The sequence below is a fragment of the Hypoxylon fragiforme genome, assembly GCF_022984875.1.
Source record: "Hypoxylon fragiforme strain CBS 206.31 chromosome Unknown GGS25scaffold_2, whole genome shotgun sequence".
Lineage (NCBI taxonomy): Eukaryota > Fungi > Ascomycota > Sordariomycetes > Xylariales > Hypoxylaceae > Hypoxylon > Hypoxylon fragiforme.
Genome location: NW_026054757.1, coordinates 3619313 through 3635604, shown reverse-complemented (window position 1 = coordinate 3635604; position 16292 = coordinate 3619313). Strand labels below are relative to the sequence as shown.

Genomic DNA, 16292 nt, shown 5'->3' with positions numbered 1-16292 from the left:
GTTAGTAATTCAAAGTAATTATATTGGCAGAATACAAGACGATAAATATCTAATAAACAAGACGGAACAGACAAGAAGAAAATAGACGAAAATACCCGACTCGAGGGCCTCAGTACATGTACCCTTATGTACGTCAGGTACTACAGGTAGATGGTAAACCTATACTTAGTACCTAAGGGATACATATTGAAGAGGCGCAGGAGTCAGCTGGACGTCACGTGTGTGAAACAGAAGGTTAGGTATGGTACATACCTACTAACAAGTATGAGCTATGAGGTGTAATAACTTATAAGAACTTTGGAAGTAGGTAACCTGACGAAAACTCGATGCCGTAGCATGCTTCTCCAAGGACGAAAATAAACGGCCTCGACGCTGTGCTGTTGTATTATTGCCCAAGCCACAACCTCTCAATCTCACTTTCAAATTGAGAAAATACCGAGAGAGTCGAAGTCGGAAGGGAGAGGGGCCTTTTTTCTATAAATTCTTTTTTTTTCTATCTCTCATTGGATCTTTTGATCTTTTTGTATCGACTAGATACCAAATGAGACGAAAGTACAACGGTCGCAACCGACTGTCGCAAAGAAGGATGGCTAGACGAGACAGCGCGGGAAATGCAAGTCAGCCTGCCTTGCAGGTCATCGTGCTGGTAAGCATTTTATGTTTCATATGTATCAATCTTCGTTTCATCAAAATGTCGACAAAGATGACGTTTGATTCGCCCCTCCGGAGCCAAGTCAGCGCCGCTACTCACGTCGTGCCATCAACCCTCTAATGCCGTACGCACGTGAGACGAATTTGAACCCCGGAGAAGGGAAGTCGAATAGGATCTCGACTTGGACGCGGCATGCCACTACATTTGAATGGATGGTTCGGATACTGAGTGCCTTATTATTATTGGCCGACTTGGGCGCTTGCGTAAGGATGGCCAGACCAACAAAGGAGGGTACATGTTCTACCCACGCAATGAACCACTAATTCTTTGGTGGCAAAATACTTCCAAAGCTGGATTTTTTTTTTGGATTATTTCGAATATCTACCCCAGTATCCGACCAGTTGGTAAAATACCTAAAAATGGAAGAAAGCTCCCTGCCACCCCTGCTGGATATATATGTTGGTTGAACAAACGAAATGTCCAAGGAGACAGATGGCAGCCAGTGGGTGAGGAGATAGGTCACGTGTATTGCTTGCCGATACTAATGTAATCTCCAAATTTCCCCTCTGGTTTGCCTATCCATTCTGGGGAAACAATATCCACTGACGTCATAGGGTTATCTGTTTTATCTTACCAAGCCCCTAACTCGGAATACCCACCCCCTAAACCCCCTTAACCCCTTAACAATGCCACTTGAACCTACTGGAAATACGAAACACCAGGACCTCTCTTATTTTTCCTTGTCCATTCTAGGATTGATTAAAGCATTCTAGACTTGATTATAATGACCTTGCTAATGTGTCGTGAGTATCTTAGGGTTCGGGCGGTGGACCCCAGGAACATAATGTTACCGCTTTTCTCGTAAGGTCAGTCAGATCTGGCTGGACTAGAGGCTCAGTGATCGCTCTCGATGCTGGTGTCCATATGTCTGCCATAGCTAGGATACTGGAGGAGACACAACCACCAGGACTCGGTACCGAAATTGCGTTACCGCATATCTTGAAGTCAGGTCCCTTTGCCGGAATGGAAGTTTCTTCAGCATCCGCGTCAGCAAATGCAGCGTATATGACAAGACATCTTATTGACGCCTACCTCATTACTCATCCCCATCTTGATCATATTAGCGGGTTTGTTATCAATACCGCAGGACTACCAGGAACACGGCCAAAACGGATCGCCGGATTGCCCTCTACCATCTCGGCATTTAAGACCCATATCTTCAATAACATTATTTGGCCAAACTTATCTGACGAGAATAATGGTGCCGGACTCGTAACATATACACGCCTTGTCGAGGGAGGCAGTCCTGCTATTGGGGAAGGTGAGGGCAGAGGATACCTAGAGGTTAGCGATGACCTCACGGTCAAAATCTTCAGCGTCAGCCACGGACATTGCATGGAGAGGCACGCTCATCGAGGCTCCACGTCGTCCTCTCGCTTTGGTAGCGTGGATGCGCCTTCTCTCATATCCCCTAGACCTCAAGTGAACAATGCTGCTTCAGGAGCGTCGTCGTTCTTCAGACCGACAGCCCCTGGCCATTCGTTATCGGGACAGGAACGGGATTCCGTGTGTGTCTATGACTCAAGTGCGTACTTCATCCGGGACGCTGTTAGTGGTCGTGAAATCTTGATGTTTGGCGATGTGGAGCCTGATAGCCTCTCTTTATCGCCAAGGAATCATGGGGTCTGGCTAGAAGCGGCCCCGAGAATAGCAAATGGCAATCTCGCAGCAATCTTCATCGAATGCTCCTACGATGACAGCCGGACCGATGACCGACTTTTCGGTCACCTCACGCCGCGCTACATCATCCAAGAGCTCAAAGTACTCGCCGCAGAAGTCGAGATGCATCGCCAGTCCCCAGTCAAACTTGAGCCGACTAAGAAACGCAAAAGAGAGCTGGGAGAAACAACTAGGAGAGCGAACCGAGCCATAGCTAGATCTGGTGGAGACGATGGGCCGGTGTCACCAAAGTCGACACGCCCTCAGAGGAACTCAGGTTCACCGTCGGTGCCGAGTGACTACGGCTTCAACACCCCACGTATCACAACCCCGACCGCCGAAATGAGTCTGAGGGATTTTGAGCCCAATGCCAGCCCATCTCTAGCCCCACAACATATACCCAACCTTCTAAAGGGGCTCAAGGTGGTTATTATCCACGTCAAGGAAGATTTTAGTGAAGGCGTATCACCAGGAGAGACGATTTTACACGAATTACTAGAACATGAAAAGGAAATGGAATTGGGCTGCGAGTTTATTGTATCAAAGGCGGGACAAAGTCTTATATTTTGATTTTTATGGCATATAAGGGTGTGAAAGGGGGGGAAAGGGCGGGGGGGCGAGAGGTGTTGTGGTCAATATAGCACAACGGCAATATGGCGTGCGGGGTGGGCGGGTGTAGGTGCAGGTGGTATGCAACTTATTTAGAATAGGGGTCGGGTTGTCTTTCTCATCACCTTTTTATTCTATTTTTTGGGCTAGATTACGGTGGCGGCGTTTATGGAATATGTACCTAGATGAGGCAAGTGCAACACCTACCTGCATATTTAGGTACGATAGGTATGCACCAGGGACCGGGGCGGGCTCATGTGCTTCTGGAGGCGTACGGTCGTCGGTTGGTAGAAATATGGTTTTGAGGGACTTCGGATCATACCTACCTCATAGTAGGTAATCACCTTTTTGGGATTATCGATTCATGGGGTTGAGTGCTTACAGTAGTACACAATCAATACATGGCAATGCAATCAAGGAAACGAGAGTGATGAGACAGTGGTTTTTGTTAGCGATATTGTCTCTGATATTGATTGAGTGCTTCGTCTATTAAATGTTATTGTCGGAGATAATTAAAGGGGGTTACTCGAGCTTATTTTCCTCGTTACTCTATTCAATGTGACTCAGTACCTAGGGTAGGTAGGTGTAGGTACCTCTAGTGCTACTTATTTATTAATTATAGTTTAAAAATAACTCCAAGACACAAGATAAATACGTCATCACGCGAGTATACATTGATAATATCCATGCTGTGTTTCCCCTTCCGGTTATTGGTATATTCGTTGTTGCATGACAGCTAGTACCCAGTCACAGTACCCAGTCACAGTACCAGTCATATACCCGTTATATTTCATGTTTCCGTTTGCTCTGCAGCTTCTTACAAACCAAGCGGAACTCGGCCTTTTTACCGTTTCTACCCGCCTTCCGCCGAGCGGGCTTTAGAGCAATCAACTCCATTAATTTTTGTTGTATTGGATATTATTAACGGCACGTATGATAAATATATATACTTCATCCATCTTCATGCACTTTCTTCCACCATTCACTTCAAGCCTGTCAATCCGCACGCTTGGGATAAAACCTCGCATTGTCATTGTCGGTGCCTCACGTAGATACCCTCACCTCTTTTCCTCCCCTCATTCGGCGTTGAATTACGACAACTACAGCTGCAGGACCATGTCCGTCTCCACCAAGCAGGAAGCCTTGATTAAGCGCAACCCGCACCCGGACTTCAAAAAAGTCGAGGAGTCCCGGCCGGACTGGGACAAGGCGGCAGGGCTCCGCTTCACCAAGACCGCCAGCCCCTCCTGGGCCTTCGGGTCCGGCGCCAACGAACTCCGGGACCAAGATGGCGCTGGCGACGCCTCCAGCAACCAAAAAAAGCACATCTGCATCGACCCGTACGAGCCGGGCCGCCCCGCCCCCTTCAACTACAAGCTGCTGATCAGCGGGATCGTGCCGCGGCCGATCGGCTTCGTGTCGTCGCAGTCGGCCGACGGCCGGGTCCGCAACCTCGCGCCGTTCTCGTACTTCAACATGGTGAACCACGACCCGCCGCTCTTCGTGCTCGGCTTCGCGTCCGCGGTCGCCGCCCCCAAGGACACGCTGCGCAACCTGACGGAGACCCGCGAGTGCGTCGTCGGCATCATCGGCGAGGACATCCTCGAGGCCGCCAACGCGACCAGCGTCGACGCCCCCTACGCCGTCTCCGAGTGGGACGTCAGCGGCCTGACACCCGTCAGCGACTGTGTTGATGTGAAAGCCCCGCGCGTCAAGGAGGCAGTGTTCAGTGTCGAGTGCCGCCTCGAGAGCGTCCGCGAGTTCGAGAGCCGCGCCACGCCGGGGAAGATCACGGGGTCGCTGGTCGTGCTGGAGGGGACCAGGTTCTGGGTCCGGGAGGACGCGCTCAACGAGGAGAGGAATCTGGTTGCGCCGGAGGTTCTAAAGCCCGTCAGCAGGCTTGGTGGGATTACTTATGGTCGTCTGACGGATGTGGTGGAGATACAGAGGCCGAGGTTTGAGGAGGATGTGGGCGGGATGGAGGGGTACGAGAGGTTGAGGAAGAGGAGGGAGGGGGAGGTGGATGGGGTTGCGGATGCTACTAAATAGGGGTAAGCAAGCTTTGCTTGGCTGGCGTTGTAATTTTTGGCTCGTCGTATTGGTTATTTGTCTAGAGCGATAGAAGGATGGAGCAGCTACGTAGGATAGATGGTTAGGTATAATGTTATTGGTTTAAGAGTGATACCTATACCCTCTGTGTCCAGGAGTACAGCGCCCATGGAAATCTTCCTGGTAGGTAATCTGATATTTGCCTAAACGGAGGTAGGTTACATTCAACTTCACTCCGGAGTATATGGCCCCGATTAAGCTAACCTTGGGACTGTTGGTAGGTAGGTAGGTAGGTGTGGGGAGAAGCTTCATACAACTTTACTACAACTCGGAAACCAGGTGGAATACCTATGATACCTACTAAGGAGTAGCGGTATTGAATTAACTGCCTAACTAACAACTAGGCTGTAAATCGTCAAATCCACTATTCTTGGGATTCGTTCACTTGATAGGGGCAGCCCGAGCTTAGTCCCAACCCAACCAAGCCTTCAAGGACTCAAGATGCGACTGTTAGACATCCTAGGCACATTGGCGAGTGTGCCGGGCCTCTTTACACTAGCATCCGCGGCGAAGCATTTCCAGATCCCACCCCGTCCCGACGTCGTACCTAGCCCCTACAACGCCGGCCAGTCCATGCCCATCTCCCTACCCCGCGACCCGGACCGATACTGCCAGGTCAAGCCCGTCCTCCCCCCACAACGAGACGACGCGCCAAGTATCCTGCAAGCACTGCAGGAGTGCAACGACGGCGGCACCGTGGTGCTCGACGCGTCCTACCTGATCGGCTCGCCGCTGGACCTCACGTTCCTCAAGCACGTCGACATCGTTATTACGGGGAACATCGCCTTCGACGACGCGGATGTGTACTACTGGGATAGCCACAGTTTTAAATACACGTTCCAGAACCAGAGCGTGTTTTGGAAGGTTGGGGGGGAGGATGTGAATATTTACGGCGATTTAGGCTTGGGCGAGGGCAGGAGTGTGGTTGATGGGAGGGGGCAGGCGTATTGGGAGGAGATGATGGTAAATGAGAATGTGAGTTGGTTTTTGGTGTGTTGAGAATTGTGTATTGTTGATGTGAACAACTTTGCTAGCTATTCCGGCCTATGCTCTTCGCCTTCGACGGGGTTAAGGGGGCGACTATGTCGAACTTGCGGATGCGCAATCCGCCTAATGTGAGGTACTCCTTTCTCAGGGTTTGTTTTCAGGGTACTGTTGATTGATTTTGCTTCTAGTGGTTTAATATTATTGCAAATAGTTCTGATGTCATAATCAGTAACATGGACCTTCGCGCCGAGGTACCCAACTCTCCTGTACCCAAATGACTTGTCCGGCAGAGATGTATTGACCGTCTCATAATAGTCACTTAAAGGAACCAAGATCGCCAACTCAGATGGGTGGGATACATATCGTTCGGATCGGGTAGTCATACAGGACTCCTTCATCCGCAACACTGACGGTACGTCCTATCAAACTACCTGAGCAGCTTGCAGACTCCCTTTAGCGACCTACTAACTCCCCCATTTAAAGACTGCGTGTCTTTCAAGCCAAACAGCACAAACATCGTCGTCCAAAACCTAGAATGCATTGGGTCCCACGGCATCAGCATCGGCTCCATCGGACAGTATAAAGGGGAAACGGATATCGTGGAGAATCTGCACATCTACAACATATCCATGACGAACGCCAGCGACTTCGCCAGGATAAAGGTGTGGCCGGGCATCGAAACCGACTTCCAGCCGCATCTTGGGGGCGGCGGAGGGTCTGGTCATGTTCGGAACGTCACGTTTGATCTCTTGCACAGCGTTAACAATGACAGAGCGATTACTATCACGCAGTGCTATGGGCAGAAAAACGAGACGCTGTGTAACGAGTTTCCGGTAAGTGTGCCTACTATGATAATTTAGTTACCCAAGCTGCGTACTACATGGGGTATTAGGGAAATAGGCTGCTGACCTTTGGATATCTACCTACTTTACCACCGACAGGCCAACTTGACGATCACAGATGTCACAATGAAGAACATCTTTGGGACTACTTCCTCGAAGCTGGATCCACTGGCAGGAACGCTTGTTTGCAGTGCTCCGGACGTGAGTACTACCCAAATGTTGTGAGGGCGTGGCCATGCTGATGAATACTCTGGAAACAGCGATGTAGCAACATCAAGGTTGAAAATATCACGATCTCGGTTCCAAGCGGAGAGGCGCCGGTTTATGAGTGCAGGAATATGGATAATGGCATTTTGCAGCTGACCTGTATCCCAGATGCTTAGGGAAGAGAGGGAAAGAGGGAAGTTTCGGAGGGCTAAGGGAAAGGCTGTTGTAGGTCGACTTGTGGATGTTGGTATACTAGGTCATAGTAACGCTCAAATAGCATCTTTGCAAGAACATACGAGACAAGAAAGATGACTACTGAAAGCCCCTTTCCATTGCGCATCATTGCCTCTGTCTCATCTTTCTCGTGTTGCCGCCTTAACCGAATACCATAAGACTCTCTACCCAACATACCCGACCTCAGAGTAATGCTCATTCACAAGATGGTTAACCGTGCCTATGAGAGCTGTCGCAGTTAGCAAACTCCTTCATCTCATGACACCGGAATTAATCTCTAAGGGGAAGGTTCCTATCTCCAACCCTCCCCAAAAACCTACTGCTCTGGGCAAGCGAATTGATGCTCCATGATTGGCGCGAGTAAAAGAAAAGCTCAACGATTTGAAAGGGCGGGCGAGCAACCACCGTATGTATATGTTTGAATCGGCACTAGGAATGCAGGTGTTCTGATTCCGCATTAACTGCCCCAGGTACCTAGACCATGTAACCCTGGCCGGATACGACACTTCGTGTTTATGGCACGACTGCCGATCAAGGGTCCTTGTCACGATATGTAGACCACAGTTGGATAAACAGGTCTTGGGTACCGGCCATGAGACCACCCCTCATCGTATTGACGTTTTTTCCCCAGGGCGTTCGTTCTCCTATTTCTTTTGTGTTGACTGCAGGTTAATAACCCACCTATATACTTACCTAGCCACTGGGTTATAACCTTGAACCCAATGGATGTGGACCTATCATGTACTTCGGTGAAGTATTTATCCAGAAGAATGCCTACCTATATCCTTGCCATGCAGACATTCCCCGATGTGTATAATTTAATTCAGGGGTATGCATTGAGGGTCTAGATCTCGAGGTAGGTGACTATTTATACCGAAGCGTTGCGCCGTGTTCACAGGCAGCTCTGGTCATTGCCTTTTCCATTCCGTAGGCAAAAGCCACCCTATACACCTATTCGATTTTGTCTACACCCAAGCCAAACGACAGACAGACAAATGCATCTATCCGGGACCAGCCTCCTGCTGCTCGCCGCGGCCGCGAGCTGCGCCGACGCAGTGCGGACGATAATCCCGAAGACGAGCTTCAACTCGCAGGCGGACTTCGACGCGGACTGGAACTACAACTACCCGTGGGGCACCGACCACAACGGCGGCGCGCGCATGGACAGAGGGCAGGTGAAGTTCGGCGACGGCATGGTGACGCTGACGGCGAAGAAGGTGACGGGCCAGAAGGACGCGTCGCACGGCGGCCAGGCGATCAAGATCAACTACCTGTCGGGCGCCATCGCCGCCAAGGAGCACTTCACCGTCGGCAAGGGCGGCGGGTACGACTTCTCGGGCGAGTTCAAGGCGACGACGACCAAGGGCACCTGGCCCGCGTTCTGGCTGACCGCCGTCGAGGGCTGGCCGCCGGAGATCGACATGGCCGAGTGGAAGGGCTCCGGCAAGATCTCGTTCAACACCTTCAACACCTCCTCCGTCCTCTCCTGGAAGGACGTCACGTACCCGAGCCCCGGGGACTTCCACTCCATCAAGACCGAGGTGCGCGACATCAACCAGCGCGACGTCTCGGTCAAGTTCTACATGGACGGCCAGCTCGTGACTACACAGGTCGGCGGCAACTTCTATGGAAAGGCCATGTATCTGTAAGCTATACACCTATTTTTACCTGTCTTCGCTGTCGTGTCGTATCGTATCGTTGCTGACAATGGCCTGATAGCATCATCAACCTGCAAATGGAAGGCTCTTCAGGGTCCCCGGGCCCTACTGCCGGTAAGCAAAGATCCTTAGCTTTATTATTAGAGAGAAATTCACTGACGAGGAATGAAATAGACACCCTATACCAGGTTCGAAACCTCGAGGTCTTGAGTTATAATCCCTAGGCAGCGAGGACGCGGTGTAGTGCTGGGTAGGTAAAGACAAGGGGTTATTCGTATGCCACCTCTCTAGGTACCAAGAATGGCTGTGGCGTTTCTTCAAGCAGCTACAACTCGGGTATTCCTCGACCCAGGACATATCGAACAGTTCTGTTCTAGGTACCTAGGTAGTTTTGGTATCTAGTTTAACCGTTGCAAAAACACCTGAACCATAAGACTACCCATCTAGCTTCGTACTGCACCTATTCCGTTGACCCATAAAGTGCCTAGCCAAATGTAACCTCCCGAAGCAATCGTGATTTTTACAGGCCATAGTTATAATTTAAGCATCTACGATCATCCCGAGGCCTTGGCGATGATTAAAAATCAAAAAAAAGCTATAGTCCTAGGCGCCTAGGATACCTTTTACCCAATGCATCGTCGTAGTGAGCCAGCTAGTTCGCTCATCCCGTCTGTCTGCGCAAAATTATACCCAGGCATGTTGGCGTCAGCAAAACGTATAGCTCCCATCCCCCTAGTAAAAAAGATGACTGCTAGATACCTACCTACCTAGTTAAGTAAATGAAATTCCATGTAAGCTGTTGTTAAACTTGTATGACTAAACTATAGACCTTGCCTTAAGTAGGTAGTTTGATTTGTGAGAGCTTCCCTCGTCATCTGCCAAGCTTTTCTATAGCCAAGAATATCTCTATTTGGTTACATAGTCTGCTATACCATAAGCGTAGCCCATGTCCCCCGTCTCATCGTAGGTAGGGCTGATGGGCCCGCTCTGATGGAAAGCTGTATCCCTTTTATGTCATACTCGGGCTGAACCCAGGGGGTTCATATGATTGGTGAATGTAACTTCATGATGCTATGCCTAGGTATACTAGACCTAGGTAGCGAATGAGCTTACTCGAGTCGCGAGGCCTCATGAACTACCCTGGGTACTATGAATAGATGGTCGACGAGAAACACCAAGAGGTATATATTTCACCTCTTCGGCCTGTGAAACCAATCTTTTTCTTTGTTCAACATAGGCACTGGTAGTTTCTGCGACTGCAAGCACTACTTACCGTCTCCTCCCCTTTTCGACATATTTATTTACTTAAAGTACTCCTCCAATATGCTCTTACCCACTCTCTTACTTTCCTTCGCCGTCTCCAGCTTTGCTGCTCCTCTCACGAGCCAGCAACTGGACGATTTCTACACACGACTTGTGTATTGGAACAAATGCTCTAGTGACCAGAAGGCAGCCATCAAGGCCGGATGGGAGTCCATCTGGCCGGTCCAGCAATTCTTTGCCGACAATAAGATAGACTTCAACCATGCCGCAGCTCTCGAGTACCTGGGTCCGCCGGTAGCAAACCAGCCTTACCAGGCCCGTATTCAAGGTGATTAAGCCAACAACCAAGATACCTTAACGTAGAACAGTCAGACTAATAACGCTGAATAACAGAGGCAATAACGCAGCATTCTACTATCCAAGGGGGTTGGACCGATTGGTTTTCATGGAGACTTCACGTCCGCTGTGACGATCCTGCTAAAAAGTGCGATCAATGTGGCAGTGATGGTACTGGTGGACCTTGGGCTTACACGACCCAGAAGGATGCAAGCAGCAAATTGGCCAGAATCAACTTCTGCCCCAAGTATTTCAACGCCCCCAACCTCGACGACCAGATTGCCAAGGGCAAGTCTGCAGGTCTCCTAGAAAAGGCGAACATGAACACGTACTCTTATAGCAAAGGTAGGTACCTGACAGCTCACTCTTCTGTTAGTGTATTATCATAGTCCTGTATAATGCTGACAGCTAGCTTAGGCCATGTTTGGTACCACGAGCTTCTGCACATCGACTGGGCTACGAAGGCCACCAATTCGGATAACCATGTCACGGACATCAAGTTCGTGATGAAGGATACCAACAACAACAAGAAGAACATACCTGCGACGGGCCCTCTGAACAACAAAATCCTAGCCCGCAATGGCAAACACGTGGGCTACTGGACCTCGCGAAACGCGGACAGCCTTACGCTGTATGCTCTGTCGCGATACGTCCAGACCAAGATCGGTGGCATCTATCCGCATCTTCCTCTGGCGCCTCAAATAAAAATCTCGCCAAACGGTCTGAAAGACGCCCAGGGGAGCGACAACATTGAGATGAAAGACGACGGGACGGTGCTGTACAACAGTTCCGCACCCATCGTCTCGCAAGTTGCCGAGGCCTGTTTCGTGGACGACGAAGGCGCTGGAGCTAGCACGGAAATCGACACGTTTACGAAGGAGGACAAGTACTCGTCCGACTACAAGGACCAATGGAGCCAATGGATCAAGGAACTAGGCGGTGGCGACAGCAGTTCGTCAGGCTCGGGCGACTTCAAGCCCCTCCCGTCCGGTCAGCAGCCTACCTGCAGCGGCACGGGGCTGAACGCCAACTTCCCCTCCTCGTGGGTGACGACGGACGGGCAGGCGTCGGCCAGCGAGCTCCTGTACCGCATGCGCGACCAAGCGTGCCAGGGGAAGTGCGAGAGCATCCAGGGCGTGCCGGGCAACAGCGGGAACCCGAGCGCGGAGGGCTACTTCGCGGCGGCGCGCCAGGGCGACACGGGGTGCGAGTACACGGTGAAGATCGCGGCGGACAAGGAGCTGTACATGTACGTGACGAACAGCGGGCAGAACTGCTACGACGCGACGTGGAGCATGGTCAACACGTGCATCAACTCTAAAAAGAACGACGCCGGCTGGATCAACGGGCCGAACTACGGCGAGTTCTACCAGGTCGGCGTGCGGGACCAGAACGGCAGCGGGGCCAAGCACGCCAAGTTCCCCGACGGCAACAAGAACCACCTGGGCTACCGGCAGGTGGCGTGCCAGCGCACCGACAACGGCAAGTCGGACCTGTGGTACGGGTTCAAGGTCGAGGTCACCAACTGGGACGACGGCAACTACGGGAGGAGCATCCGGGACCGCGCCAAGAAGTGCGGGCTCGAGTCCCAGTGGAAGTTCGAGGAGGAGAAGGACTTCGCGTTCAAGGATGGCGTCAAGGCGGAGAAGTACGCGAGCTGGAGACTGCCGCTGCTCATTGGGGACCGTTGTGGTGAGAAGGCGATTGAGGGGGCTTTGGGGTTGAAGGAGGGCAGTGTGACGTGTAAAAGGGGGGAGTGGAATGAGGTGACGATGTTTTCATGATGTTTTTTTTTTGGGGGGGGGGGGGGGGGGGGGGAGGGGGCGGATTTTTAGATTTTTAGATTTTTTGTTTCCCTTTTTCTTTAGCGTAGAACGTTGATAGAATGTTGACCTTTTTTTTGGATGATGTGCCTGAATGCACCTATAAATAGGTACTGATAAGATAAGATAATCGATGGAGGGGGTCACGTTCTTTGGCGATGGGCGCTAGTTATCGATAAATTATTAACTGTAATTATTTTGAGCTCATCATTTTTATTTCTTTTTCCATCAACACACGCATGCATGCATGTACAAGAGTCACACGGTCAACATCTATAGGCTCGCCCTATATAAACCTCCATGAGAAGCCGGGTTATTTCTACGAGCAAGCTGATTCAGCCTTCTCTGACAATTAACCCCTACCGATCATTTCTACCAGAAAGCTCCCGACCAGAGAGGATTGCAAACTCCATCTTCGAGACAGCCCAGATCCCCCCGACAATTCTTTTTAAGAGCCCCGAGGACGCTGCAGACACTGCAGTCTCAGTAATACGAGCCCCTCTCATCGATCAACGATCCAATGCCCGCTTTTTAATTGTTCGAGGTAGGAGAAATTACGAAAGCGGGACATCTGAGCTCGCAGCCCAGGCATTCGTCCTGAAGATGTTGAACTGGGTTCAGATAGTCACCCACCCCACCGCCGATACCCCTGGTACCACTTTGCTGCTTCACTTCGATAACAAGCGGTACATTTTTGGGAACATATCTGAAGGATCTCAGCGTGCCTATACCCAGCGTGGTGTAAGCATACAGAAAGTAGAAGATATCTTTGTAACTGGGAAAGTCAGCTGGCAGACTACGGGGGGGCTCCTCGGCACCATCCTCGTGCTTGCCGATACCCTTGCTGGCAAGACTGAAAGTCTCCAAGCCGTTGCAGAAGAGCGCAAGAAAAAAGGGAAACTTCTTCGCGCCAAAGACGAAAATAATGGCCTACCGACACTTAGAATCCATGGAGGAAAGAACCTCACCCAGATGCTAGCCACTGCCCGTCGATTCGTCTTTCGAAAGGGACTTCCTCTAAACCCCCGTGAGGTTCGCCAGGACCCTCGCGCATCGAAACAAGATTTCAAACCGGATTGGCAAGATGCCAACATCAATGTGTGGTATATGCCTGTAGAGTCAGCTACGGAACCGTCGTCGAGCTCTAGGAAACGGACGCACGAGGAGTTTGTTAAATCCAACAAAGCCGAAAAGGAACGCACCCCTTCACCAATCTTCGAGGATGAAGAAGGCAGGCAGCTACTCGACACTGTGGTAACCCAGATGTTCAATTCAGATTGGCAGATGGATGCTCTGGTTGAGACAACTTTACTTAAAGCGCAGATGCCCGCCAAACTGTTTGTTCGAGATCAGGGAGGTCAAATTCAGCCATACACAGGCCCTATGCCAGGAAGCGGCCAGAAAGTACCGGACATACCCGTATTAGTCCGTCAACCATGGCCCGGGGCTATGGTAACATCACTACCGCGAACAAGACCTTCGAATCAGTCTTTATGCTACATCGTCAAGACCTATGATCGTCGAGGAAAATTTAACCCTAAAGTAGCTGAGCAGCACAATGTAGCAAAGTTCGACTATAAGCTCCTCGCGAGCGGTCGAGACGTTGTAGGCAAAGACGGGGTAGTAGTAACTTCAGCCATGGTTCTAGGAGAGACTGTCCCTGGAAACGGTTTTGCGATTGTTGATTTACCAGATGCCTCTTATATCGATGGGTTGGTGAATCGTCCGGAATGGCGAAGCGAGGAGATAATGAAGGGTATCCACGTCATCTTTTGGACTTTAGGCCTTGGCCTCAAGGAGGATCCTCGACTGCTACAGTTCATGGAGGCTAGGCCTGAAATAAGACACATCGTGACTTCGCCAGACAGCTGCCCGAATAGAATCTCGTTTGATTCTGTTTCCGCTCAAGCCCTCAAGTTACGATGTATCGACCCTGACCGATTCCCTCTGCCAAATTACAATAATCAGGTTTCGATTTCGAAAGACCCCTTAACTACCACTTCTCCTCTCTACGAAAGCGGCCGGGTTGGCAAAACTATCCAATTCGCACCACAATACTTGCACCAAGATGATAAAGTCGTTCCCTTCCCAGATCTCGAGGCCCGAGCCCGAGCCGATCTAGACGATGAAGTGCTAGAGATGGGTCGTCAAGCCAGAGCAAGAATTTCAGATCCCGAGTTTTTGGAAAAAATCGAGAAAGTGGAATCGGACATCCCGCATCGTGATGCCGAAGTCATCACTCTAGGAACTGGCTCCGCTTTGCCATCCAAGTATCGCAACGTCTCATCCACAATGGTCCGCGTTCCAGGCTATGGAAATTACCTGTTCGACTGTGGCGAGAACACGCTCGGTCAACTTCGTCGTGTCTTTGGTGATGAGCTGCCTGAAGTCTTGCGAGATTTGAAGTGTATTTGGATTAGTCACTTACACGCAGATCATCACCTCGGTACTGCATCCGTCATCAAAGCCTGGAACGAGGAAACGAAACAGTCAATGCCTTCGGCAAAACTTGTCTTTGCGTCTCATGGGCACATGGTGAATTGGTTACAAGAATACTCTGAGATAGAGGAGTTTGGCTTTAAACGTCTAAAGACTACACTGTTTAATGATCGTGATTTCAGTTTACCTGGCCGCATTTGCAAGCCACGCAGATTTTCCAAGGAGGAGAGCAAACTCTATGGTCTAAAACAGATCGACGCCTGCTTCGTCGTGCATTGCTTCGGCGCGCTCGCAACCGTGTTGACGCTTCCGTCGGGATTCAAGATTGCATACTCGGGCGACTGCAGGCCAAACAAAGACTTCGTCACGATCGGAAAGGGGACGACGCTCCTGATTCACGAGAGCACGTTCGACGACGAGCTACAGGCGGACGCCAAGGCGAAGAAGCACTCGACCATGTCGGAAGCGATCGACGTCGGTCGACAGATGGGCGCCAGGAGGATCATGCTGACGCACTTCTCCCAGCGGTACCAGAAGGTGCCCGCGCTCGAGGAGAAGCTGGAGATCCGAGAGGATGCTGAAAACGCGGAGGGCGCCGACAAGGCTAAGCTCGACGAGGTGATTCTAGTCGCGTTCGACTACATGCGCGTTAAGCTTGGCGACTTTAGAAAGGCGCAGGCATTTTTGCCGGCTCTGCAGAAGCTATTCGAAGAGGTGGAAGATGAGGAGATAGTTTAGTTGCCTATATATCTACAACTTGGGTATCTATTTGAAAGTAGTAGGCACCTAAGTAGTAGTTGTAGGCGAAATAAATGAAAATAAATATACAAACAATTGTGTCGTTGTAGATTAGCCGATTAGGTGCCTAGGCATTGAGGATACTTGATCACCCGGTCGGTACATAGGGGCAAAATAACAACACCACAAGCCCCCTATGAAGCAGTCCAAGGCATTCCAAGGTACCTATCGATCATCTCATCATATCATCCACCCAGGTAGCTGTGTTGTCATAATCATCAACACCATACCTATACTTAGTATCCGTAAGATACCTACCTACCTACACTCATACACATACATTACCTACAGCTATTGCACATACCTAGGTAGGTACCCATGACATCACCGCGTACCAAAACAACCTCTTTACGCCACCCCCAGCCAGCCGAACAAAATAAAGTCCAAGACAAGGCAGAAAGAAACACTGCAAATTAACTGCAATACAGTCGCGGTGAACCTGGTCCTTTGTGCAACATGCAGAGTACTGGGCACGGGCTTGGTGGTGGAAGGATAAATGGCGCGGCGTGCCCTTTTTTGAAGATATTTTGTGAGGTTTTAAGAGGATGGAGGGATGGAGGGATGATAGGTAGGGAAGTGGTGGTGGGGAGAGAGGTGTTGTAGGGAGGTTGTGTAC

The 16292-nt window shown here is 50.5% G+C and overlaps 6 protein-coding genes across 6 annotated transcripts; all 6 read left to right on the top strand.

Moving 5' to 3' along the window:
- The first annotated feature begins 238 nt into the window (after positions 1 to 238).
- GGS25DRAFT_145198 (cAMP phosphodiesterases class-II-domain-containing protein) lies at positions 239 to 3048 on the top strand. The gene is made up of 2 exons (XM_049256354.1): positions 239 to 646; positions 1469 to 3048. Exons 1-2 carry the CDS (start codon positions 542 to 544, stop codon positions 2939 to 2941), a joined length of 1578 nt encoding a protein of 525 aa, XP_049120561.1. The 5' UTR covers positions 239 to 541; the 3' UTR covers positions 2942 to 3048.
- Positions 3049 to 3679: 631 nt separating this feature from the next.
- Positions 3680 to 5170, top strand: GGS25DRAFT_145188 (uncharacterized protein). The gene has a single exon (XM_049256353.1). The coding sequence runs from the start codon at positions 3914 to 3916 to the stop codon at positions 5027 to 5029; it is 1116 nt and encodes a 371-aa protein (XP_049120560.1). The 5' UTR covers positions 3680 to 3913; the 3' UTR covers positions 5030 to 5170.
- Positions 5171 to 5216: 46 nt separating this feature from the next.
- Positions 5217 to 7438, top strand: GGS25DRAFT_145176 (glycoside hydrolase family 28 protein). The gene is made up of 8 exons (XM_049256352.1): positions 5217 to 5242; positions 5311 to 6064; positions 6124 to 6204; positions 6265 to 6327; positions 6392 to 6488; positions 6560 to 6909; positions 7018 to 7119; positions 7179 to 7438. Exons 2-8 carry the CDS (start codon positions 5531 to 5533, stop codon positions 7299 to 7301), a joined length of 1350 nt encoding a protein of 449 aa, XP_049120559.1. The 5' UTR covers positions 5217 to 5242; positions 5311 to 5530; the 3' UTR covers positions 7302 to 7438.
- A 916-nt stretch (positions 7439 to 8354) lies between these two features.
- GGS25DRAFT_518681 (concanavalin A-like lectin/glucanase domain-containing protein) lies at positions 8355 to 9241 on the top strand (the record flags this gene model as incomplete). The annotated part of the gene is made up of 3 exons (XM_049263578.1): positions 8355 to 9004; positions 9079 to 9131; positions 9192 to 9241. The coding sequence occupies 3 exons, from the start codon at positions 8355 to 8357 to the stop codon at positions 9239 to 9241; spliced, it is 753 nt and encodes a 250-aa protein (XP_049120558.1).
- A 1099-nt stretch (positions 9242 to 10340) lies between these two features.
- Positions 10341 to 12400, top strand: GGS25DRAFT_518680 (uncharacterized protein; the record flags this gene model as incomplete). The annotated part of the gene is made up of 3 exons (XM_049263577.1): positions 10341 to 10608; positions 10674 to 10961; positions 11034 to 12400. 3 exons carry the CDS (start codon positions 10341 to 10343, stop codon positions 12398 to 12400), a joined length of 1923 nt encoding a protein of 640 aa, XP_049120557.1.
- Positions 12401 to 12665: 265 nt separating this feature from the next.
- Positions 12666 to 15714, top strand: GGS25DRAFT_145126 (uncharacterized protein). Its single transcript, XM_049256351.1, has one exon. The coding sequence runs from the start codon at positions 12740 to 12742 to the stop codon at positions 15614 to 15616; it is 2877 nt and encodes a 958-aa protein (XP_049120556.1). The 5' UTR covers positions 12666 to 12739; the 3' UTR covers positions 15617 to 15714.
- The last annotated feature ends 578 nt before the right edge of the window (positions 15715 to 16292 follow it).